Source organism: Camponotus vicinus, unplaced genomic scaffold, assembly GCF_025532165.1.
Source record: "Camponotus vicinus isolate PSW18456_S1 unplaced genomic scaffold, iyCamVici1.0 SCAF_6, whole genome shotgun sequence".
Taxonomy (NCBI): domain Eukaryota; kingdom Metazoa; phylum Arthropoda; class Insecta; order Hymenoptera; family Formicidae; genus Camponotus; species Camponotus vicinus.
In genome coordinates this window covers 732,623-757,938 of record NW_028141978.1, presented here as the reverse complement: position 1 = coordinate 757,938, position 25,316 = coordinate 732,623, and the positions used below count along the sequence as shown (strand labels likewise).

The 25,316-nt window shown below is 35.7% G+C and overlaps 1 protein-coding gene across 5 annotated transcripts; it reads right to left on the bottom strand.

The window, feature by feature from the left end:
• Positions 1 to 862: 862 nt before the first annotated feature.
• Positions 863 to 22,077, bottom strand: LOC145973467 (uncharacterized). Of its 5 annotated transcripts, none has more exons than XM_083102885.1 (9): positions 21,485 to 22,077; positions 14,943 to 15,215; positions 14,525 to 14,873; positions 9,291 to 9,407; positions 8,226 to 8,350; positions 7,489 to 7,660; positions 7,087 to 7,265; positions 6,422 to 6,619; positions 863 to 6,052 (listed from the first exon to the last, which is right to left on the bottom strand). In XM_083102885.1, exons 3-9 carry the CDS (start codon positions 14,543 to 14,545, stop codon positions 5,815 to 5,817), a joined length of 1,050 nt encoding a protein of 349 aa, XP_082959011.1. In that variant the 5' UTR covers positions 14,546 to 14,873; positions 14,943 to 15,215; positions 21,485 to 22,077; the 3' UTR covers positions 863 to 5,814. The 5 variants fall into 5 exon arrangements, with proteins under 5 accessions (XP_082959011.1, XP_082959008.1, XP_082959010.1 ...); XM_083102882.1 differs by having other exon boundaries at positions 14,967 to 15,215; XM_083102884.1 differs by lacking the exon at positions 21,485 to 22,077 and adding an exon at positions 19,404 to 20,140 and having other exon boundaries at positions 14,967 to 15,215.
• Between the last annotated feature and the right edge of the window lie 3,239 nt (positions 22,078 to 25,316).

Genomic DNA, 25,316 nt, shown 5'->3' with positions numbered 1-25,316 from the left:
ATTGCATATTCGTATGCGATAATTAACAAGGCAAATCGATCGTCCTCGCTGTCGTTTTCTCACCTTGTTATGTGTCTCGCACCAAACCGAACAATTCGCTAATAGACACGAATTTACACGCCATTTACAGGGTGTCTCTCGGGAAAGCCTCTTATAAATACGAGAGCGATCGCGTGTGTTAAAATTCGTGATTATTTTAATACTTTTTTCTTTTTTTTTTTACATACGACAGACGTAGATCAATCGAGGCAGATAATCGTGACAAAAAGTCACTGGCTTGCTCAAATTAACATTTAAATTTACAACTCGTTCTCTCTCTCTCTCTCTTGTTCCGCTACCGATAATTATCAGCACGGAATTGGAATTTTTTTACCCGTCATTTATCTAGTCTCACTTTCAATCAATTGACTGTCGCGGTTCCTGGAAACTTCTACCTCTGCAAGCATTAGCTTCTCCTCGCGGGATATATCCCTTATGTATAATACCTGTATAAACAACCCATCAATCAAATGTATCAATCGATATTAACGTGAGTTGGTTTCTCCAGCTAATACAGCGTGGGAGGACTTGAGATTGATCGTAACACCAACGATAATCCTGTATTTAAAACGAAAAACTACTGAAAAATTAATCACAAATCTTTCCTGGATTTGCATTGAATCTTCTAAAATCAAGCAAAAAGAAAAAAAGATGATGGCGCAGGCATAAAAGCTGCTGATCAAATTATCTCGCGAGTCGAAGCAAACTCATTAAAGTTATTAAATTAACGAAACTTTCACTAGTTATCGCGGATAGTTATTATGACGATGAAAGGAAGGGAAATCGATGGGAAGGAAAAACACTCGCTCGCTCGGGGAGGGAAGTAATTCAGCGACCACTTTTTTTTTTAGCGTGAACAAAACGTTTTCTTTCTGCAGCTTACAAAAATATCACATGGTGGCCTTAATAAAGTAACGTTATCGGTGCAACAATAATTAAAATCATGCGACACAACGATTTATCGTGTTATACATTCTCGTCGATGTATGTACGTGTGCGATGAAAGTATCAAGAATCTCCATCAACTCGATATCCATCGCGTCGATCGAAAGCTGTCACCCTCTTCTCCCCCTCTTATCGCAATCAGATATCGTCTATGATCGAATGAACGCTGTAGGCATTAGAAAAATAAATTATCGCGAGCCTCCTCTATATAACGGGTGTCCTTATATGTACGTGAATGTGTGTAATAACGATCAAGCTTGCTCGCGCTAATATCTACGAGAGCGATAACTGGCGCCTCGCAATTTGCCGGCTCGCGCCAGCGTCGATAATCTCCGCTTATTGCTAGAAAATCACGATTGTACGACGCGATGCTTCGTCGCACAGTGACAGCTAACAGGTGGACGAAATAAATGCAATATCGGATGGGGATAACAACGATATCGCGCAACATTTACGATAGAAATCGAAATGTACTCTGGAAAATACTCAAGTTGTCTGGAAATCTCTGATACGTGTTGTTTTTTTTTTTTTTTTTTATTTATCGCAATCTCTTCTCGCATCGTTCGACTCATGTTTATTGTAGCAAAAAGTATGTCAAGTTGACGGGAGCAAATAATTTTGCCGTTACAAAATCATCGCCACTGTCGAGTATTTCATGCGAAAGCAATCACACTTCGCTAACATGACCGATTATTGGATATTTCGAGATTTGATTTGGATCGAAAAATATATTGCCGAGTGAATTTGTTCATTGAAACGCGAATGCGTCGCTGAAATGGTCCACCTCCGGCAAATGCAATTCCGGCAGCGGAATAATTATTACAATGAGAGTAAAAAAATTTCTCTTTGCTGATTTAACCAAATTATAATCGGCAAACAAAATTAAGTAAATTGAGTGATAAAACAATCCGTTTGCAATCTGTCGGCGATACTCTAATAATAAAATGAGCTGTTCCAAGAGACTCTATTTCACGGTGAAATGATTTCTTTTATCAATGTACCGTATTTATTCTTGTAATCTCTGGCGAAACAAAGAGGTTCGCGATTTAATCTCTCTGTCCGCGAGAAATCCCTCTTGGAATTAATCATCGCTGTACGTCGTATGTATCGTCCAGCGATTTTCTCCATCGCGTCTCTTTCGCTTATCGGCTGCGATAAGCACATTACACGTCGCTGAAGACTTAGCTACTGTTTTAGCGATGCTTTATAAATCAATAAGCTACTTCGATACCGTTCAATCTTATTCGACTAGCTAATGTGATCTAGTGTGATCGTTAACATCGATATTGTAAAAAAGTAGAACCGTCTATGGAGGTATATCATCTATGGAAAGTCGTCACATGGAGCAAATGTGTTCTCAAATCACACCTTCCAAAAATATATAGCGACTATGGATTTATATTCCCGATAATTCTTGGACCACTTTGTGCGACTGTAAGATCAACGGAGGAGATTAAAAATAAATGTAAATTCCAATTTAGATTCTCTTTCTTCCGAGTGAGTCGCCCGTATTCGCTCCATGCGACCGTAGATCGCCAAATGACATTTTCATTCTTCGTGCCAACTCTGTTAAATATGATAACCGGCGTCGTATATATGTCGTATCTTTAAAATATACAGGATATCCCGAAACCACTGAATATCCTTTCAACAACAAACCTTCTCTGACCAGTCTGCGGACAATTTTTAATTAACGCGCGATTATATTTTTCAGTTAATCTCAGGTGGATGGTTTATTTTGACGGAATTTTAATTTAAAAGCTATAAAGATATATAGTGGCAAAAATTGTAGAGTCGAAATAATATCTTTTCCGACGTTTTTGACGAGGAAAAATTGCCTTCAAATTGACCAGAGAATTTATTAATTAAAGGGACATTCGGTGATTTCAGGAGACTCTGCTACATGTCTGCGTGGTACATGATTTATATAAACGCAGGCGATATGTATGAATGCTCCTCTCTCCAAATATCGTTCACCAAGCTCGGCGAACAATCGATCGACGTTTGTTGAAACGTAACTCGATTGCGGGTTAATTAGCGCGTTTTTATGGGCGACATTAAACGAGGGCACGTGACGATACGGGCGGGTTTACGATTGAAACCGTTTCGCGCCGATAACGGACCGGTTTGTTATTAATCCCAGACACGTGAAGCACAGCTGTTTCACGCTGGATCGCGATCTTAACGGTAGACGCATTCGGCTCGAAAGTATCCCGTTTTCCACGGGATTTGCAATTCTCTCGTAAAACGCAAACTCGTAACCTCGGTTGTTATATCGCGCAGAAAAGCCGGCATCCGCGTTATTTTCTCGACGACGATATACAAAGCGATCGAGAATCCGCCACTTCCGGCTCAGAAATTTTTTTATGCCACTAACTTGCCTTCTACATATGTGTGTATGTGTGTGTTTTACATTATTAAATAATTAATCCTATTGACACTTTTGAAAAATATCAATCAACGATACGCATTGCTTCTCGGATTGCTTAATTGTGACTTATTTTGCTTCCTCTCTCGCCCTAAACTGCTTTGCGATGTGTTAAGAAAAAGACAGTAAAGTATTTCGTAACGAAATTGACGTTGCGATCAAAATGTCTTTACAAACTATATTAATCATTTCTAATCTTTGTATTTTCATATACAACTTTAATATTTTTTTTAACTTTGAACGTCAAAGTTACAAAATATTTCTTCACAAAATATTGCTTCTTCCTTCAGTTATTCTATAAATAAATTACGAATCCATCTGATCTAATAAAATTTGACGCGGCATCAAATTCATCGCGTCAAATTCAATCAAGAATCCCTGTCTCTTAAAGTTAAACGCGATATTCTCCCTATAAACGTAACGCAATAAAATAAAAAATCTTTACGTACATCCTCAATAAAAAAAAAGATATCTCGTAACAATTTTTTTCACCCTACAATTCTGCTCGCAGCATCAATTACATCAGTTTCCTCGGAAAATGTCGCGAATTTGTGACACGTAATGCATGTTTAATACCATCGACACTACATTTGCGACGACGCTTTACACATGGTTGTTTACACGCGCAGCCTTGTACGTGAAAACGATTAAAAAACGATCTACGTTACGTTATCGCGTATTCTAATAATACTGAAGGACGATTGAAGCGACGCTATCATAAATCTCGACTCGTTTGCGACTGGTGCTCGTGCTGACGAAACAACAACAACAACAACAACAAGGTTTCCTCTATCTACGCCTACCACTCTACTCATGTATAATAATATAATCGCGATCGCATCGATCGCGCATTTATAAAATTCTCTGAAAGCCCGCTTTTCTCGCACAACAAGGTATTACATTTGTATGTACACGTGTGTCGCCGACGTATGTATGCGTATGTTGCGTGTATAGATAATATATGTATCTCTTTCTCTCTTTGCCTTTCAACAACACGCGGTAAAATAGTGCGATCTCGCTAGAAAGCCAACAATCGTATGGACGGTAGCGAACGAAATTAATTGGAACAGGTTTTGCTAGAACGAAGGCTCGGTCACTTTGCCTGCGAGTGTCGGAATCGCGAACAGAACCGATTTTCTTCTTCCCGCAGGACGATTCCCGAGACCGGGAACGTGTCGATGTTTTGTACAATCTCGTTTCTTTTTACACGAGCTATTCGTCTTGTATATTTTCCTTCTCTCTCTCTCTCTCGCTTTTTCATAAGTCCTAAATATCGAAAAATATTCTCTCTACTCTGGGTAATCAATTGTCTCAAAACTACCACAAGCTACGATCGCGCGGTCGATTACGTATATATGTGTATTTATATATGATTTTTTTTCTTTTTCCTTAATCCTTGGACTAATTATATCGCGTAATTACCTCGAGCGTAGTATACTTTTTTTCATAACCGATTAATTAGTCAGATTCGCGCATTATCTTTCCGGGAGGGATTGTTGTTGCAGCACGCAGAGATCGTTAACAAGCGCCGTTATTAGCGCGATTGAACGGCGCCGTAAAAGCGCGAGATAACCTGTCGCACTTAATTGCAAGCAATTATCGCCGTAACCGATAAAGCCCCAAAGGATTAATTCCACGTCCCGAATGCGTCAATCTTTCCAATTTATTACTTCATCTCGCAGATCGATCGTTACGCGACTGCATAAATTCGACGCTCGAGCTCCGTAATACGTCTAAATGACAGATTGTCTGCGATAGGGGTGTCATTGATCATGATTTCTCCGATCGAGATGAATGTTTCGAATCGCTAAAATCGAATCGCTAAAATCGTTTGTTATTTATAAAACGCATCAACTTGTGCCCCAACTGTACACGAAGAGAGAGTCCCCCTCCCGTTCCTCCCCCTCGATAAAAGCACTTCCCCTCGTCAGGTATAATCAACAACTATAACAACTTTGTACACTTCAAAATTCACCAGCAATTCCCAGCATTATGCGATATGCGCGTATGATGTGTCGACGTTTCTATCGCTGGCACGACGTCAAGTTCGAATCGTGCCAACGGGCTATCACACCTCGCCCGATCACCTACATGATCATTTACCTCTAATAGTTTCATCCGAACGAACGTTAGACATTCGAGATCGCGTCCCGAAGCGAGACATTAGCAGGCACATATCTTCGTATAAAATTTATACATTTTTGAAGCTTCTCTTTCCCTTGGCTCTCTCTTTAATCGAAAGCGTCTTCGAATGCACGCACCGTGACTTAATAATTTATCCCGTCGAATAAAGAGCGCGTGAACAACGAGATTTTTTCGAGAATCGGTTCGCCGATCATCAGGTTCTTATTCCAGGTTTCTTATTCCACCAAGCTCGAGAGCGAACCGAGCTTCTCCCGATGCTACGTCATCGTCGAAGGATGCGATTCCGGTGGCATCGGCAACTGCGTCTGCCGATTCGAGAGCCGTCGAGGCCAACGCGGCGAAACTGGCGGCGTCGGTCGTGGAGTATTCGGTGCTGAACCGGCGGTCAGTCGCCAATTGCTGCTGGAGAGCACGCTCGATCTGCCCACGACAGAGAGATTGGTGTTGCTGCTGCTGCAAGCGACCGCCGCCGACAGGTCCACCCTCGACGCAGTCCTGTGTGCATCAATTAATCTCCTTTTAAGATCTTAATCACCAAGATGTAATGGCTACACCTGATTGGTGTATGTTCTTAATTTTGGCTGAATCTAAGAGCATACAATCAGATTCACGAACTTTACAACAGTTGCAAAGCAGCTTTTCCTGCTGAACAGCCAATGTATCTCGATTTCTATGGATATTTCATCAGACCGAATCATCAAACTAAATTCAAAGGATTTAATCTTTATTCGAATCGAAAGGATCACATGTATTTTTTTGAAGAAATAAAAATATATAGTTGAAGTGAGTCGAATAACTTTGACAAAATAATTTCAAATAGTATCTTTCATTGAAAGAGGACATTTTCTCAAAAGGCCGACTTACCTGGAAGGCGGAGCGGAACCTCCGGTGTAAGAATGCAATCCTGCTGGACCACTTCTCGGTCTTGACGTAGACATAATACTCGTTGACCTTTGTAAAGCCGGCGAAGGCGGCGCAGATGGTAGCATTCGTGGCGTCTGCGGGGGTGTCAGGCCGGATGCGCTTCCGATGCTACTGGTAGACGACTTTCTTCTCACAGTCCTGCAATCAGTTGTGATAATAATAGATAAAAAAGTCAGTTATTGGCGACAACAGGGGACATAATCCTGCTTAAAATAAATTCGAAATTATAAACACGTACGTCAAGACGCGTTTGCGTGGGCGAGGAATGGATACTTTGGAATAATTTATTCCAACTATTCCGGCAAAGAATTTTTGATATGCAAATTTTATTCCGTTTTAAATAAGGAAGCTGTGATTAATTTATTCTGTATCGTTTATCACAATAAGAAAATTGCTAGAATATTGGAACCATCGTATCAAAAGGAAATACGGCCAATATAATCGTGAATTTGCTTTCACTCGTCTGGATCTTTGCCATTTCCTTTCTTCAGTCGACCTTACTTTTTGTGTATCCGATATAACTCTTTGGAAAGTACTTTTATACCAATACAATTGAATGTCATTTAAAGTCAACTTGTTTTTTATAGCCAAAGATTTGTAATTACCTTTTAGTAGGTTGACGACAAAGGCCAGTCGGACAAGTGCGTCCCATGGCGCATTTGCCTTCGCACACCTCTTTCGCTAGGGCCAGTGTTTCGTAATTTCTCAAGGTGGATCTGCAAGCCTCGGCGTCCGACTCGGCGAGAGCAAGACTGGGAAACCGCTCCTTTAATCTGCGACGTTCCTGCATTAAAATGACATTAAATAATAAAATTTTCTGACTTTTTTGATAATTTGAAATATTATATCAGCTACAACAACTTTTCTAAAAATATACGATTTTAAAAAGAGAGAAAGAAAAATGAAAAGTAAAATGACAAAAGCTTGGCACTACTGAAAGGAATAGAAAAAAAACAAGCAAAGAAAGAAAAGTTACAAAGCAAAGTAATTATATTGGTATCGCTTACGTCTTGTAAGCGACTGGATTCAAAGTCCTTGAGCTGCTGTTGAAAACCGACATTCGGATTCGCGATGGAACGACCAACCCTGACGACTTTGAGCGCTTCTTTCCAGGACAAATTGGTGGTGCTCATGATGTAGGCCACCGCTACTGTTACGCTCCTCGACATTCCTGCCAGACTGAAAAGAAATTATTTTTATTCACAAAAATTTATATTTATTTCTATGAATCGCAAATTTTATGCAATTTTGTCGACATTTAATGTTAAGGTAATTTTGTCGAATAACAAATGTTCTTTTCATCCCAGTTTCTTTGTCCAATTTTTAAATGATCTTTTTTAAAAAAATTTAAAATATCATACGCTTTTTATATATCGCATTTAAAAAATGTTTGAAAGAAATTGTATATCTTTGTAATCAAGTTTTATATTCAAAAGTTCTCCTCTACCAATTTTATTAAATAAATAATACTTTTATCATATGTCATCTCTTTCTTCCTTCGTTTCTCTCATTGTCAATTTAATTTCTCATAATTATATCTTTCATAAATTTATATTATTTATTTTATTTTATTAATAATTAAATTTTATTCATTATTTTCATTTTATTTGTCTACAGTAATTTATAAATTATAAATGCTTTCCGACGATATTTTTATTAAAGAAAAATAGATTTCAAATCGAAAAATCTAAAGTAAAAAAGGCATCTGATGAAATTATATTATAAATATATAATGTATATCTACCAATGGATTAAAACATTTCCTCCGCGAAGACGAGCGGCATGAATGAAGTCGTTACACAAAGAGAAATATTGCGATAAATTCTGATCAGGACTGTCGGCGGCCAAGATGCACAGGTAATGCTTATCCTGAAATGCAATCGAGATTTAATCCAAGTATTATAGCCATAACTTTGCCATAGAGGTTCTGTTTCGAATCAAGTATATCTACCTAATGACAAATCGACCTATTTCGAATCGATAAATTTCATTTATATTTTCTTATTGTTAAGCTGATCTTATTATCGATACAATTCAAATTTTCTTCGCGCTATTCACATGTTGACTTTTATTGCAAATCAAATATCAAGTGATGATTGCTATAATGACGAAGGAAATGCACTGGTATTATAAAACTGTTGATAATTTTGATGTGCAAGAAAAACGAATAGCGTTAGACAAGTTAGATACTACTTCGATTCTGACAGTATCATATTTTATCAAAATTTTATGGCAAAATTTCATAGGTGCTTGGAGGAAGATATATCGATCGTAATTTAAACGTTACATTAAAAAAGATGACGAGACGAGTAGAGAGGAAGTAAAAAAGTTGGGAGAGGCATTTATAAATATAAATTTATTCATATAAAAAAAAATTGATTAAATTGGAAATTTTATTGAATTTTAAATTGCGAATAAAAATATTAAAAGTGAAAGAGGAAGAAAAATGTTATGGAAAATTAATGAAAAATAAAAAAAGGAAAAATTGAGAAACAGAGAGAGATGAATAGAGACTTTAAAATGAATAGAGATTTTTAAATATAATAAAATAAGTAAATTAAATATAATAAATACAACAAATAGAAGAGAGATCGCGATTATATATTTCTTGAGACAATTAAAAGCGAGGCCTAACTGAAGCTGTCATAAGCATGTTTTCTCCCACCGTGCAATACAAGTTTTCTCTTTAATTACAAGTCAAATCTTTCATGTGATAGGTTTCTAATTGGAATCCCTTTATCGATCGTTTTTTTTTAAATTTCGTTCAAAGGTGCTTTAACATCTCTCGCGTTATCTTTTCCCTACTTACAGAATGCAGACGACGGGCCGTGTCGTGAATGGCCAGAATATGCGTGATCTCGAAACGCTCCAATTGATCGGCATCCTTGCTATCCTGATAATTACCTATGTAAAGACCAGGAAGTACCTGCCGACATAATAAAGGATAATTCAAAGTATAGTATAAAGACGAGACATTTCGTAGAGCGTACTTTAATTTACGATATAGAATACATAATCAGGATGTGGTATAAAATATCGCGCTTCTGTCAAACCTCGGATCTTGAAAATACAAACCGAGAGACGTCGCGATAGCCTCCTCGTCCGTCTCACCGCGGTTCTCATTTAAAATACCGCGCCCCTTTCGGCGTCTATTTGGCGAAGGATTACTTACGATTAGACGATGAAGAAATCCAGGTCAGCTGGCGGGAGAAGTGCAAACCCACGGAATGAATTCGCGATGTGCCGCGCGCGCGCGCGACTGGCGTCGCAATCTTAGATTAACTTACCGTTTGACAAATATTGAATCTTGATGAAAGAGAGCGAGACGCGAGAGAGGAAGAGAGGAGGACCGCATACATTAATTTAAATGCCGTTTTTCACCCGACCATTCTTTCAGCCAATATTGATTCAGTCTTTAATGAAGGCTCGAAAAAACGCCGAGAGAGCTTTTTTTTCTTCCTCTCGCGCGTTAAACAAAAAATATACATCAACGATCGAGATGACGAGGATAAATTGAGACGTATAGCGAAAAACGATCCCGGGGCGATCTCTTTAATAGCTCGCGCGTGTATGACGTTTATTTTAATTATCGTAATCTCGAAAATATACACTCTCCGGCGACACACCGGTCGTTAGTCTTAGTTCTCGCGATTTAATTTCATTCGAACCATTCTTATCGCGATTACCCTCGTCGAGTTTGCTCCCCCTTCTGCGCGCCCCTCGTCCACGTCGATTTTAGATGAGAAGAAACGAGGAGAGCCAGCTCGGGGCTCGACGAGACCGCGGCAAGCGGTTGCCGTCTCGTGATCGATCGATCGCGAAGGAAGAAAAAAAGGGAGGCGATATACCGTTTTCGGAGGGCAAAACGAGCGATAGTAAACACACAACTCTCTATCACGTCGTCGACGACGAATATGCGATTTCGATCGCTCGTGGTTTTCTGGTGTGTTTGCGCGATTCACTGTAGCGTGCAAACGTCAACCGCCGCGTCGGGGCATCGATCGCTGGACGAGACATCGCGTAGATCCTCTCGTCATCCGCTCAGCGATGTGGAGATCCCTCCCGATGTCCTGCTCGAACGTCGAAGATCTTTGAGAGGTATCTCGGAATCGCCAGTTGCATCCTTTCCGACATCGAGTCCATCGAGGACGGATGATCACGAGAATATTGTCGATCGTTTCGTTTTAAAGCGTCATTCCCCGCGTCGTAAACGAAGAAAGAAATGCAATCGTCGAAAGCAGGACGCTCGAAGAAAGATGAGACCGGAGAAAGTGAAGTTCGCGGACGAGATCGAAGAATCCGAGAGTTCGATAAAGTTGTCTCGTATCGTGAAAAGCTCGTCCACTTTTGACGCCATCAAGAATGCTCCCACGAGTACTCTGAGTCCTACGCGGGAATTAACGACGGAATCTTCAACGATACACTTCACGGATACAACCACCGACGTCGTTTCGTCGACGAGGGTCGCCGCGACAGTTGTAGGAAACGATACGACTCGTAGAAGAAATTCCCAGCGAAATCCCCTTCACAAGAAATGTAGGAGAACTAAATGTGCGACGGGAGACTGTAAAGAAGAAGAAACGAGGATTATCGATGTACTCGAAGATGAATTTTTCCCACTTAATGTTGGGAAATCGAGTGCATCGCAAACATCGTCGAGTTCATCGTGCATCTCTAGCTCATCACATCGACTGCAAGATAGATCGCGACAAGATAATCACGAATATGATGTATAATGTTGTTTCGGTATACATCGCACAAGAAACTTTGTGGAGAAATATATTACGTAAAATTTTGAGACGATTATCGATTGTAAACATTACGTTTCGTTTTCACTTCGAAAAAGCTGAATATATTAAATTTGTGTGTATTAAATTATCAATAAAATTTTAATTTCTCATGATTATAAAAAAGTTTACATCTATATGTGATACTTTTTTTTAAATAATTAGCAGAAAGAATAATTGCAGAAGCTTTCTTAATTTTTCCTACAGAAAATTTGCATATAAAAATAGAAGAGAAAGAGAGATAGAATTAATTAAATCAATGACGTTGCTTGAGAAAAAATATGCTAATGAGAATACGTGAACGGATCTGATTAATCATTTGATGATTTGCGAAAAGTGTATCGTAGGTGAAGATTTTCATCGCGATTTCAGTTTCATCTCTTCTGTTCCGTCTTTCAGCTTCCGTCTTACGAGCGCGCGTTGCTGCTACATAAAATTTTATTTTTATCAAGCGTATTATCGGTTGTAAGCGCGAGGTTACGACGTCAGGTAGTCGTTATATTGAAATACATTTAAACAAGTTATTGGATGGTAAAGGCGCCAAGTCAGAATAAAACGTATTGTGCGCTATAAAGACCTTTTTATACGTTTGCAGCGAAAAAGAAGACATTTTTATCGAAGATTCCCTGTCGTTATCGAATTATACTTAAAACTCGCAACAATAAAAGTAAAATGTACATACATACATGGTTGTAATTAACTTTTTACAAGATAAATTGATATTAAAAAAATAATTTAGGCAGAATTATTTTTGCTATTTTATATAAAAAAAAATCTTTTAATTAAATCAACATTCATTTCCATTGAATTTCTTTGATTTCTCGTATTACTTCGTCCTACAGACAAATCACTAAATTTGTTAAGACAAGAGCTTTTCATTTAAATAACTTAAATAAATTGATATTTCTGTCGAGTCTTTTGTAATAAAAAAACGTTAGCAAGAGATGATAGGAATAAATAATGATGAAAGCTCGAATATTCAATCAACAAGTAAAAGGACATGCTGTATATGTATTATTTATATATGCAATATAGGATATCGATTATAATTATCCGCAAAATTTTAAAGGCGACAAGTTGAAAAAAGTTATAGACAAAAGTTTTTTCATAGATAATTCAAAAACATTTTATTTAAATAATATTAATATTCTCTGCAATATTATGAAAAAATTATATGATTTTATTTAAAGAAACTCAAGATAATCTTAAATTTTTTACATAAAGAAAAATTAATTTTAACTTTTTTAAACTATAAATCGTAGCTTGCATAAAACAGGTAAATTCTTATCCAACTTTTTCTCTCAGATAATCTATCTCGTGTGCTCCTAAAATCTTGCAGATTACTACAATATAAATCTTCCATAATCTTATCAAATCAATTATACAAAAGTTGTTAAATAGATGCAAATTAAATATTACACACGTTTTATTTTAAATCTGTTATTGCGTTTACTAAAAGGGGGTTCGAAAACGGTATAAAGAGCGGGATCAAAACGTTTGGTATTTAATTTACGTTTGTTCACTGTACCTTTGAGTAATTTATTCGGCGCGCCGTTATTAGTCTTTCATTATAGTCCCTACATAAAGAGCTACAAATTGAAAATTTATACAAAGGATGTCCCGCGTTTGTCGCGTATTATTTTTTAATAACGATACTTGTCACTTTCCGAGTTACGTACGATTGATAAATAAAATTATTTGATAAATATTTTAAAAAGCCAATAATGCGCGTGGATGACAAAATTACATTTTAGTCAATTTTAGCAGTTTTCGATTAAGTTTTTAAATTAAGATATATGTATATGTGCGATGCTAAAAATTGAACAGAGTTGTCAATAATTACTTTTCTAAATTTTTTCAGTAAGGAAAATTTGATTTTTAATTAGTCAAAGAATCTATTGTTTATTTATTGTTGTATTTGAGGATTAATACGCGAAAAAATGGGACATTTTAGTGCAATTTTATAATCCAATCATATACAGGATGTTTCTTAATAAGTGCGAAAAATTTTAGATGATATATTCTTTGTCGAAAATTAAGGGGATTTTTCATATACTCCTACATCCCTTCCTGTAAAGTTACACTCCTCCAAAAATGGGGGTAAAAATTAGGTTCTTATTTTTTTCTCAAATTTGGAACAAGTTAAAGAAATGAAATTAGGTGGATATTTTCTACTAATAAAAAGGTTTATTTATTAATATTTTTTTCAGCTTACAAAATATTATTATAAGGGGATGAAACTAGCAACCCCTATTCAATTTTTTATTAGAACTTTTTTAATGTTTATATGAAAACCCCCCTTAATTTTCGACAAAGAATCATCTCCTAAAATTTTTTGCACTTATTAAGAAACACCCTGTATATACATTCAGTTCCAAAAAAAGCGGTACACTTGAAATTTGGAAAAAAATCACCAAATTTCAAATGACGATAACTTTGTAAATAATAAAGATAGAAAGGTCTATAAAAAATGAAAATAAAGCTTGAAATCTCTACTTTAAAAGTAGGTTCTCCGAAATGTTGCGAGATAACATTTTTGAAAATGACGGATGACGAAACGAGATCATGCAAAATTGAAAAATAATTGTTTGAGTTTGCCATGACACATGGCGAGAATCAAATGTCGCAGGTCAATGAGGTCAAAAGCATATGATAGTACAGAGATTCCTCTTTAAAATGCTCTTTTCTTCATCTCGATACGATGATTTTTCACCGAGTTATACGCATTTGAAGAAAAAAGCGGTTTTTTACTCCAAATGCGTATAACTCGGCGAAAAATCATCGTATCGAGATGAACAAAAGAGCATTTTAAAGAGGAATCTCTGTACTATCATATGCTTTTGACCCCATTGATCTGCGACATTTGATTCTCGCCACGTGTCATGGCAAACTCAAACAATTATTTTTCAATTTTGCATGTTCTCGTTTCGTCATTCGTCATTTTTTAAAATGTTATCTCGCAACATTTCGGAGAACCTAGTTTTAAAGTAGAGATTTCAAGCTTTATTTTTATTTTTTATAGACCTTTCTATCTTTATTATTTACAAAGTTATCGTCATTTGAAATTTGGTGACTTTTTTCCAAATTTCAAGTGTACCTTTTTTTGGAACTGAGTGTATTTCCCGAAATATGCATATTCCTGTCGATACGTAAGAAATATATCTGTTTCCTTCTTAGCTAAACGACTAAAATATCGATCAGTATAACGACAAAATATCGGAAAGTAAAAATTTGCCCAATCAGAGCAATTTCTCACCTTGTTCATACCATTCCCCATGATGTCGGTGCGATGAGGAGCGCGTGCTTGATGCTGCTGGTTTAAAAGCGCGAGTCGCGCACGAGCCTTTGTTCGTTCGCTATCATCTTCAGTCTCTTGAGCTTATTTCTCGACGATCCGATTCGATCCTCGTCGGTTAGGTAACAGTATTGTTCGTCAAGCATCATCCTCAAAGTATAGAAGCGAGACTCCATCAAGCCGCCGCGTATTTGATCTTATCATCGATGATGCTCAACGTGAGCCACGTGGCTCTCGATCTTCTCTTCTACCTTATCTTGCTCTCTTTCTGTCTCTCTCTTCCCTCGTTTGTTATCTCGATAATTTATTACTGTAGAGCATAAATTATATAATTAGCGATCGCGATAACAAGCAGTGACAATGTGAAATTATTCCATACTTTTATGCGCTCTTGCAATCGCACCTTTCTCGAGGACGACAACCGATGTGTCCCGATCCTCGATTTGCGAGGGCACATTTATATTCGCCGATATTTTTCCGCGGATATCTTTTTATTGAACTCTCGTGTAGCCGCCCCAGGAGAGATTCCATTTATACATGGATTTCTACGGTCTCTCTCGGGCGGACGCAAGAAAATAGACGACATTTTAATACGTCGCGAAAAACAAAACCATCTTTGGGAGGCCACCCGCAATCGCGACTCGCGTTGGTTCTGTAAAAGAAGGAAAATTCTCAGTTATAGAAAGACGAGATTCCATGTAAATAGAAGGAATAGAAGGAATTTGTCTTGGATATCGATTAGCGATACGCGGCACAATTGCCTCGCTCGAAAGAGGAAACGCGCGCTTGTTCTTTCGAGAAAGTGGGACAAGTTATTGATAAATTGTCCGTCATCCTAGGTACATGTGTTGCATGTATGATCTTGGGAGTTGCCTTAAAAATCGGGAATCGAACCGATTCGAGTATTTCGAGGATGTTTCGATGACTTTCTTCGTTACAATTGAGACAATTGCATCATTGAGAGATAGATACGGTCGATCGTCGCGGGAAAAGTGCATTACGAGTGGCAATAAATTCCAACAAGGGAAAATAAAACTGACGTAATTTCAGAAAATGAATGCACAGTCTCTGGGTTTAAACAACGCGCGGCTTATCGATTATTTTAAAATCAATAAGATAAATTATAAGGACTCGGTTACCTTGCAGTACATTAACCTACTTTATTAGCAGGTTACTGCATTAATCATGTCAAACAAAAATTTAAATTCAATGGTTAAATTGTGTGATATTTAGAAATTACCTGTTTGCGTTATTTAATTGCATGATTCTATTGTTTTATAGTCGCGAAAAACAAAAAGAATCGGTGAATCGCGTGTCTTGAAATATCTAGCGAATGCAGAGACACTAATATTAAATTTTATCTCTGATTGTATATCTACCACTCTCTTGTAATTACTTATATAAAGCTCATGTAAATCATTTAGATTTAATAATAAAAAATGTATGTTTTTTTCGATAAATAAATATATAAATATAAAATATTATATTTTTTCTTTCAATTATAAATTTTTCAGACATTTATATATTCATTTTTTTAAATGGATACATCAAAACATTAATTATAAGCAACACACATTAAGAAATTATTCAAAAATGTTACTATAAATAAGAAAAGAATGATTTAAAATTAGTCAAAAAATTTTTGCAGTTAAAAGGAAGCGCGATTGATTTAAAGCACCTCATGGAGCGTAAAATCAATTCTGCGACAAATTTTCGTGACTATGTGTAAGCTATGGACGTTGTCAAGGACACGAATCGCTATTGCCAGCCAGAAAAATAGTGCTTTCACATTTCGAAGCGGCTCATAGAAATAGATATGTTTTTATTGCGGACTCGCAAATATGGCAGCACAAGACTGTACGCGTCTATGTAAATTTTAGCCCTCGATATTGGCATGATATCAACCCAACGTATTTTGTTCTCTCTGGCAGCAAAACATGATTACGATGCAACTTGAAAGCTTGCGTTCCGATTTTATCCGACGAGCGAAAAATACCTCCATTATTTCTATCGCGAGAAACCAAATCTGAGTCACATAATTGATGCTAATTTACTGCTCATTTATAATTCCAATCCTGAATTTATTTTTCCTGTCAATTAGCAGAAAATTTATATTTAAAAATGGAAGGGATTTATCTTAATATCATGCACAGTGAATCGTAAATAAAAAAGAAATTTAATAGAATTAATTGCTAATTAATTGCTCTCAAATATGCGAATTGAAAATAGATTCTAAAAATATTAAATTTTTATAAGTAATGTTTGTTAATATACTATAAATAGTAAATTATAATAAAATAATCCAACAAAACTTAATAATATCATTTGACATTAAACTGTTTCTTGAATTAATTGTTATTCTAATTTTGAATTTGTTATCTGTAAAAAATAAGTCTTTGATTATTTTTAAAAAAATCCTAACGTATAATTATAATAATTAACTACTAACGTATAATTATAATAATTAACACGCCGCGTTCGATCTTCATTTTGTGCGACATGTTGCTACTGTTTATACGCGATCGTCTTGTTGTCATTTGCACGGGAAGGTGCGGAAACGATGGTGCAAGGCGTTCGAAGCGTCATTCTATTATCTTTCGAAATATGACCATTATCTACGATTACTACAATTAACGATAATTAACCTACGTAATTAATGCATTTTCACGATTATTGCGATTCTCAATTAGCCATTAACTCAAATGGTATCATATAGTACAGCCATTGTTCAAACTCTATTCTATGACTTATTCGATTAAAATCAATCTTTAGAAATTGCAAAGCAATATATTCTTGAATTATTGCATTTTGCAGATATCTATTAATTTTCACTTGTATACCCCCTCATTTGTGCTATAATAAAAATGACAAAATTGTCGATAATAAAATGTACTATTAATATATTAAAAAATAATAAACCTATAAATATAAATTTATAAAAGTACTCAAAATTATTTTTACAAAATGATTATTTAAAATATGATTTAAAAAAAATAAGATGTTTTCATACGATCAATTTGTGAATATATTTATATATGTCTTTTCGCTAGAAAATTCCTCTCGTTTCCCAAAATTTGTGGAAAATTAATAAGAAAATAATTGAGAATTAAGTTCAAATATTTTTCAGCATTTCCTTCTTACATCGTTACATGATTAATACCATTAAAGATAATCGCATTCTTCTTTATTATTAAAATAATATTTTATAAAATATCTATATATTTAATAAATCGAGACCTTCAATAAATACTAGAGTATAGGTGATTAAAATATTTTGACGTTTAAAATACGTACGGTACGTACATATATCGCATTATTTTTAAGTAGCGCCATTGAAATATATCCGTGTATTACCAATCACTATATTATCGCATATCCGATGAATATTTTTAAATCTTTATCGGATATTCAATATTGCTAAGCTTTCCGAATATTTATTAGTATTATTGCTATTTGCCATTATTGTAAAATCGATCAATTTGCTATTGAGATTAAATGCAATTGCATAAAACCAATGCGTCTGACGAGTATTGACCTACTCTTAAAATAAAACGATGATATATTCGAATAAATTCAACGAAAACCAATCATATCCAACGATCTGAAAACTGTCACGCGTGGAACAATTTGTACAGTAAATTTTTTTCTCATGCACATCCAATCAATTTGCGTAAAATTAATTCATTAAAATCGAATACACGCCGCGAGGACGCATTCGTAAAATCCCTTCATCTGTTATCCGTCCAAAGATCGATTACGGATCTCCGATTATTCATCGATTCTCATAAAATAGATACGTATCGGGATCCGGCTCGTAATCAAGCTAAAAGCGCGATGTGTATTATAAATTATGCAATAATCCACACGTCTGACGGATATATCTCTCAATACAAAGAGACGAGATAAATTAAAGAGGAATGAAAATAGAGCACTTATTTACGTTGGAAATTAAAATAGCATTATAAGGATTAATTAATGAACGAGATATTCATCACTCGCCTCGCAAAAGCAATGTCCGAATTACACATACGAGAAATCTACAAAGCGATATTTCGATAGAGAAACCAAAAAAAATCCCAAGAGCCTTCGAGACGCACCTGTAAAATCCACACTCCACATGATATCGCGACGAAGACACGGTAGGAAGGTATACCTATATCCTGCCCTAAGGAGGATATACCTCTCCCTTATCGCGAATTAGCTCGTCGCACTCGCGGGATGCTGCTCGTCTCTCCGAGGGGAGACTAGCGGAGCTAGAAGAGAAGGGGCTCGTTCGCGCACTCTGTTCAACCGCTGCCGCGAGAAGCAATTCCCGAGGTGGCCGATGAATCGTGCCTTTCTAATCCCATCGCCGGGTTACACTTTTCAACCCCGTCTGTCACACACAGACGTTGCAGCAGTTACACTGCAATTCGTGTGCATGCTTCTCTCTCTCTCCTTCTTTTTCCTCTCTCTCCTTTCCTCGACGACTCGACGGAAGGGCGCGTCGTACGAGAACTACTCTGCTCACGGTGAGCAAGGAACAGGGGTGAGAGAAACAAGCAGTAACGAGAGCGAGGGAGACGACGTAGGCAGGGTGAAGTGGGGGTAACTAAACCGCAACGATGGCGAGGAGGAAGAGGGAGAGGTACAACGACTAGGGGTAACGTGCAGGATAGTGGGGTAGATCCTATCGTCACGCGACTCGAGGCCCTGCCTACGAATCCTCGAACGCACGTTTCGTCAGTTTTGTCCCGCGCGTCTCAGGATCTCGCATCTGTTCCGGATCACCCCGGATCATCGCTCCGACGACGGCGGGAGAAGAAAGGGAAATGACGATGATTCATCGATGATAACCCACCCTCCGCGAAGCCCGACACTCGGAAGACGCGAGCTCTCGATTCGATGCACTGCGATCGATCGCCGCGATGGTCGATGTCTGATTCAAGATCACCCGGATGTATCCTGGTAGCTAAGTGGATGCTGCTGTAACGCAGTAGGACCTCTTTCGGGGAAGCTCAATCTCGCTTGTCGCACCCTTGGATGTCTCTATGATATGAGATTTGGATATCGATGATCGCTTGACCGCCGCGAGAAAATATCATGTCTCTCTCTTTTTAAAAGCCGAACGTGCACGGATATCGTCGTTCTCACTACGTCCGCGGGAATCTGTGGCCCGTTCAAATTCATTGCCATGAGGAGAGCGAGGATGGCGATGGAAATCTCGTAATAGATTTGCCGCGACGGGAGGACGAGGGTAGGAGGGGATGAAACGCGGAGGGGATCAACAGGGGTGACTGAAGGCCGTCCAGATCCTGGCTCGAATAATCCTGTCTTTTTTTCCAATTTTTTTGCAACTTTAAATTCTAATTTTTTCGCGGTAAAATTCACTAAATATCCTCGCCCACAGTTCTATCTTCGATAAAGGGACGGTGACTCCTCTCGACAATCCTTCGACGGAAAATCTTTTCCCGCGCGGATATTAGCGGAAAGGGTGAAGGGGTCATCCGTCCCTGAAACTAAGGCGTTGTGTACGTCGGCGTTGGCGAGTTCGCGCAGAAGCCGCTCGATAAAGACCGTCCTTACCCCTCGTCACCCCTCGACCCTGCCCTACAAATGGCAAATCTGGTGTAGTAGGACTCGCACACACTACTACTGGGCTACGCTTGCGTCGTAACCGATTGCCGATACGTGTGCGCGTGCATGTGTGTGTGTACAACATGATCTTGAATGGGCTCGTACCCCGCTGAAACATCTTGCCGAGAAGCGCGCCTCTTTCTGTGTATCGCGCTGAACGGATGCATTGCGTATGTATGGCAGAAGATTAAAAGAAAAGTAAAGTATTTTTTTCTTTTATGAGAAACTATGCCCCGTACACGCTTCATACAAGAAATTATAATCGCTCGTATGCTCGTGGATCGATCGCGATTACTCGTGCAACGCAAATTCACTCCCGCGATACTCTGATTCAATCATTCGCGGAAATAAATGAAGAGACCAGTCACATGCGAACGTTTAATAAATTATTCAACGATCACACGTAATAAAAATTCTTTCATGTTGACGATTCAGAGATCGTACATCTGTTAGACACATCTTCATGTATGGTTCGATACTGTGATGTATGTGTATTGAATTTTAAATAAATAATAATAACGAATGTTTGAATAAAATTGAAAAATAAAATTGCAAACATTCTATTTTTAGAAGAAATAATTATTGTTCATAAAGATCGCAACAAATTGACAATTTATTATTTTGATTTCTGTCTCACACACATAATTCGATTCTTAATTAAATTATATACATTACGTGAAATACGTGCTTTGAAGTCCATCGTTGCGATATAATTACGTATTTAACAAATGGAAATATTAATTAATTATTAATTATATCAACTTTATTATATTAATCATATCAACTTATTTTTCGATTTTTGCGATCGCGTTTAGAAAAAGAATATGATGGAGAGCGTCTCATGCTACTTTTTTCTATTCGATTGTCGTTGCATAAATGATAATAGAACTGAGACATACGTAATAATAAAGCGCTACACATTGCCAAGGCCAAACATCTTGTTATTATTATTTTGTTGCTTAAATATTTGACGTAAAATAACATATATGCGAAATAATAAATTATACAAGCATTTAAAGTAAATATTTAAATATTTTAAAGTATATTATTACTTGTAAACTTTTTTAATTATTTGTAAACAGTTGATGTATTACGAAGCTTATTATCATATGATAATAATTATTATTTAATTTTAATTATTAGCTAATTATTTAATTCTATGAATTCGATTATCATTTCATATATATATTGCGTATTTTTCAATCTAAATTACATTTAGATGGTCATCCAAAATCAAATAATAAAAGAACAAACATCTACTTTGAAAGTAATATATAAATGATAAATAATTTATAAATTACTTACCGCAAATATTTTTCTCGTTGATCTTCGTCGTCCTCTTTTTCCTTTCTTGTTTATCCGTGGTTGTTTTCTTGTGGCACTCACACTCACTCACGAAACACGATTAATTACGATTAATCGCAACGATGGCGAGACACACTTTGCACAGTGTATTTCCGATCACGAAACAGTTAAACGAGATATGCACTTTATTATATTGTAAGAGAGAACAAGTATGAGTGACATGAATCATAAGATCGGAAGATTAAAGTTATTATAAGACAATCGTTTAATTAGTAATTAATTTATTCGTATTTTAAGAAAATTTAAAGTTATACGAAATATATACATTTGATTCTTTAAGTATTGTTAAAAAAATAATTATTATTCGAAAGAATAATCAAAGGTATACGATAACGAATGGTGATTCGATAAAAACTTATCGTCGCGATACAGTTTCATCAGTTGCTTATCAAAAATTTAATAATCATTAATTATAACCATAACGAATTAAGTTCTGATATTAGTCGCGGTCACGTTTAGAAAAAGAATTCAACGGTATAAGAAGTGTTTCGCATCGCTGCTTTACTATTAGAACGTCGCCATACTAATGATAGCAAAGCCGTGACACATTAGCGCTTGTTTATACCGCCAAGGTCAAATATCGTCGCACAATACCATATTATTGATAATTCTTGGTTGAAATATTTAACGCGCTATAAAATATAAAATATAAACATATACGAGATATATATATTAATTATAGAAGTATAAGTGTTAAATTATAGATTAATTATTCATTAAACGATAGATGTATCGCGAGGCCTTTCATTTAATTACTCGATCCCGTTAATTACTCGATTCGATTGTTTTACCGCGTATTCCCAAATCGAATTATATTTACATCGTCGAAAAATCAAACGATAAAGCATCGAATGAAATTTGACTAACAAGTATTATTAAAGAAATAATTATTATTCATAAATTATTATCGTAAATGAAACGTTAATTTACAATATGAATTTCTGTCACACATACTTTGATTCTTATTTGTGATTAAATTACGTGACATGTATACACTTTGTAAATTATCGTCGCGAAATATGTAGCTACGTGTTATTTATAAGAGTTAATTATTTATTAATCATATTCTCATAACAAATAATTTTCCGATATTGATCGTGATCGCGAAAAAAGAAATTTGACGGAGCGTCTTGTACCGCTACTTTTCTGCTCGAGTGTTATCACGCGAATGATTATAGAGCGTACGAATGTAAATATTAGCGCGTTATACATATATCGCAAAGATCGAACATCATGTTATTATTAATATATTGCCCAAATATTTTACATACAATAACATGTATATCACGATATGTCAGTAATCAAAATATTTTATAAATATTTTAACCATAATGTTAAATTATTTTATATATATATATATATATATATATATATATATATATATATATTTATTTATTTATTTACAAAAAGATATTAAAATTATTATAGATATCCTGTTGTTGCCTAAAACATGCTTTCTTAAATTAAATCAGTAAAAATATCACTGATTAAACCAGTGATACAAGATTTTATTTGAGAAAGATCCGTTGATTTCATTTAAGATTTCATTTATTTTATCTCAAATGTTATATTATTATTATCTGCAGATATAAATATGAATATGTTTTTAAAATCTATAACAATATTATTTTCTAAAAAAATATTTTAAATATACTTTAAACGAATAAAAATCATCAGTGAATTAATATTAACATACACTAATTATAACATCATTTTATAACGGAGAATTAAAAGAATATAAACAATTTGCAAATATTTACTTCTTATGCAAATGAATTGCTTTAATCGCAATATATCAAGTGTGATTCAATAACTTGATTTTCAAGAAAACACTCGAAACTATATCGATGCAATGTTATAATCGCGTGTGTGAGTAGATAAAATAAATTTGTGCGAGTAACTAATAAATTGAGACGTAAATTACTTGTGCGCGATAAGAAACATTTTTATTTCACATTTCTGATATAATATACGACATTTGAACGGCTGAAAGATATGAAAAAAGTAGCGATATACTTTTTTGTTTTAGTTTTTTATCTATTTGTCGAATTCAAGACGAGAGCTGTATTCGGTCGAGCGTGTCTTTTTAGGAATTACAGGTAAGATAACGCGAGAAGGATGCAATAAGGATGCGAGAAGAAAGTCTAGAACGCCAATAAGACGCGGGATATTTCACGAGTCGACGAGATCCGAGTTCCCTATTGGATTGAGAATCGAGGGGGATATGATTATTGGCTCGCTTATCGATCGCGAGTCCATCTGGAGTATTTAACTCAGAAATCCGCGCGGATTACTTGGGACGGGAAATTTGGGATGTCACACCAAGATAAGACACGACGAAGATCGAGTTTCGATCGAGTTGTGCAAATAAAAGAACTGTGATTATTGATCATCAATCTATGTTTCCGCACAAATTAATTACTGCATGTTAATAAATGTACATATTTATATATATATGAGATAAAACCGATTTGCTTTATTTATTGCGCTCAATATATTTTAATATATGTAACCCATCATCTTTAAAAAATGTTATCTCATATGTGATATTATGGCTTCTAAGTGCATTTTTTCTTCTTTTTTTTTGTTTTTATTTATGCACTCATTTTTCGCTTTTTAAACTACTGATATTTATGTGTAATTTATATATCGGAGAGATGTCTCGTCGATAATTAAATAAATGGACAAATTCATGAAAAGTTACATATATAAAATATTGCCCAATAAAATTCCATGTTAGCGGAAAAGTCAACAATATAAATTCGCTGGGAATGATATGATCTACCATATGATAGAGATATTAAAGTCTCGAATGGAGAAGCAAAAGACACATTTTACAAATACATGGTATTAATTTACTTTTCGTGTGTGACTATAATAAAACGTCAAATTTTCGATAAAATAGCATCGCGCGTGAAATGACAGCTCTTAAAATATAATTTTGAACGTGAAATTTGTGCTATATCATTCGGATAATTATTTCGATAAACCCTGTGGGGAAATTAATGTCAGAGAAGATCGATTCATCCAACGCCTATTATATTCATTATCAAACGCCGCACAGTCATTCGCGTGGTATATTTACATCCGGGAGCATAAATACATCCGTCTTCGTTACGCGTTACACCGACGCTGTTGGAGGCTGTTACCATGAGGTAACAATGACGTATAATTCTCACGTTGCGCTAATTTTGCCTCATTAATGCGTCAATGTGAAGCGTTATCCACTTGATGGCTGAACGAGGAAGGATAGCATCTTATTAGTATATTTTAAGTGGCACTAGAAGAAACATATACTATCTCATCATTGTCATATCTCTCATCCGACGCTGCTACAGAAACAAGAGATCCACTCTGCCGTGCTATCACAAACGCAATTCGAGAGACGCGAATTTTCGGAGATCCATTCTACTATACAATCCACACAATATTAAATTTGCCCAATTTACTTTGATGGAAGAACGAAATATTCGATTGATCAAGAAATATTCTTTTATTCTTTATTTTATCTAAAATTTTATATCCTATATTCTAATATAATTTAAAATAATTGATAAACGTACAGATACACGTATATTTTATACTTATATTTTTATAGCAGGATAATTAAAAAGAATTAATAAATTGAAAAATTAAAAAATTAAATAAAAATTACATAATTTCATATAAAAAGGAGCAATATAATTTTTAAATAAATATAATTTTTATAAAATGCATTTGTATTCATTTAAGCAAATTTATTAAGTAAATTACTTATTTGCTATAACTCCTC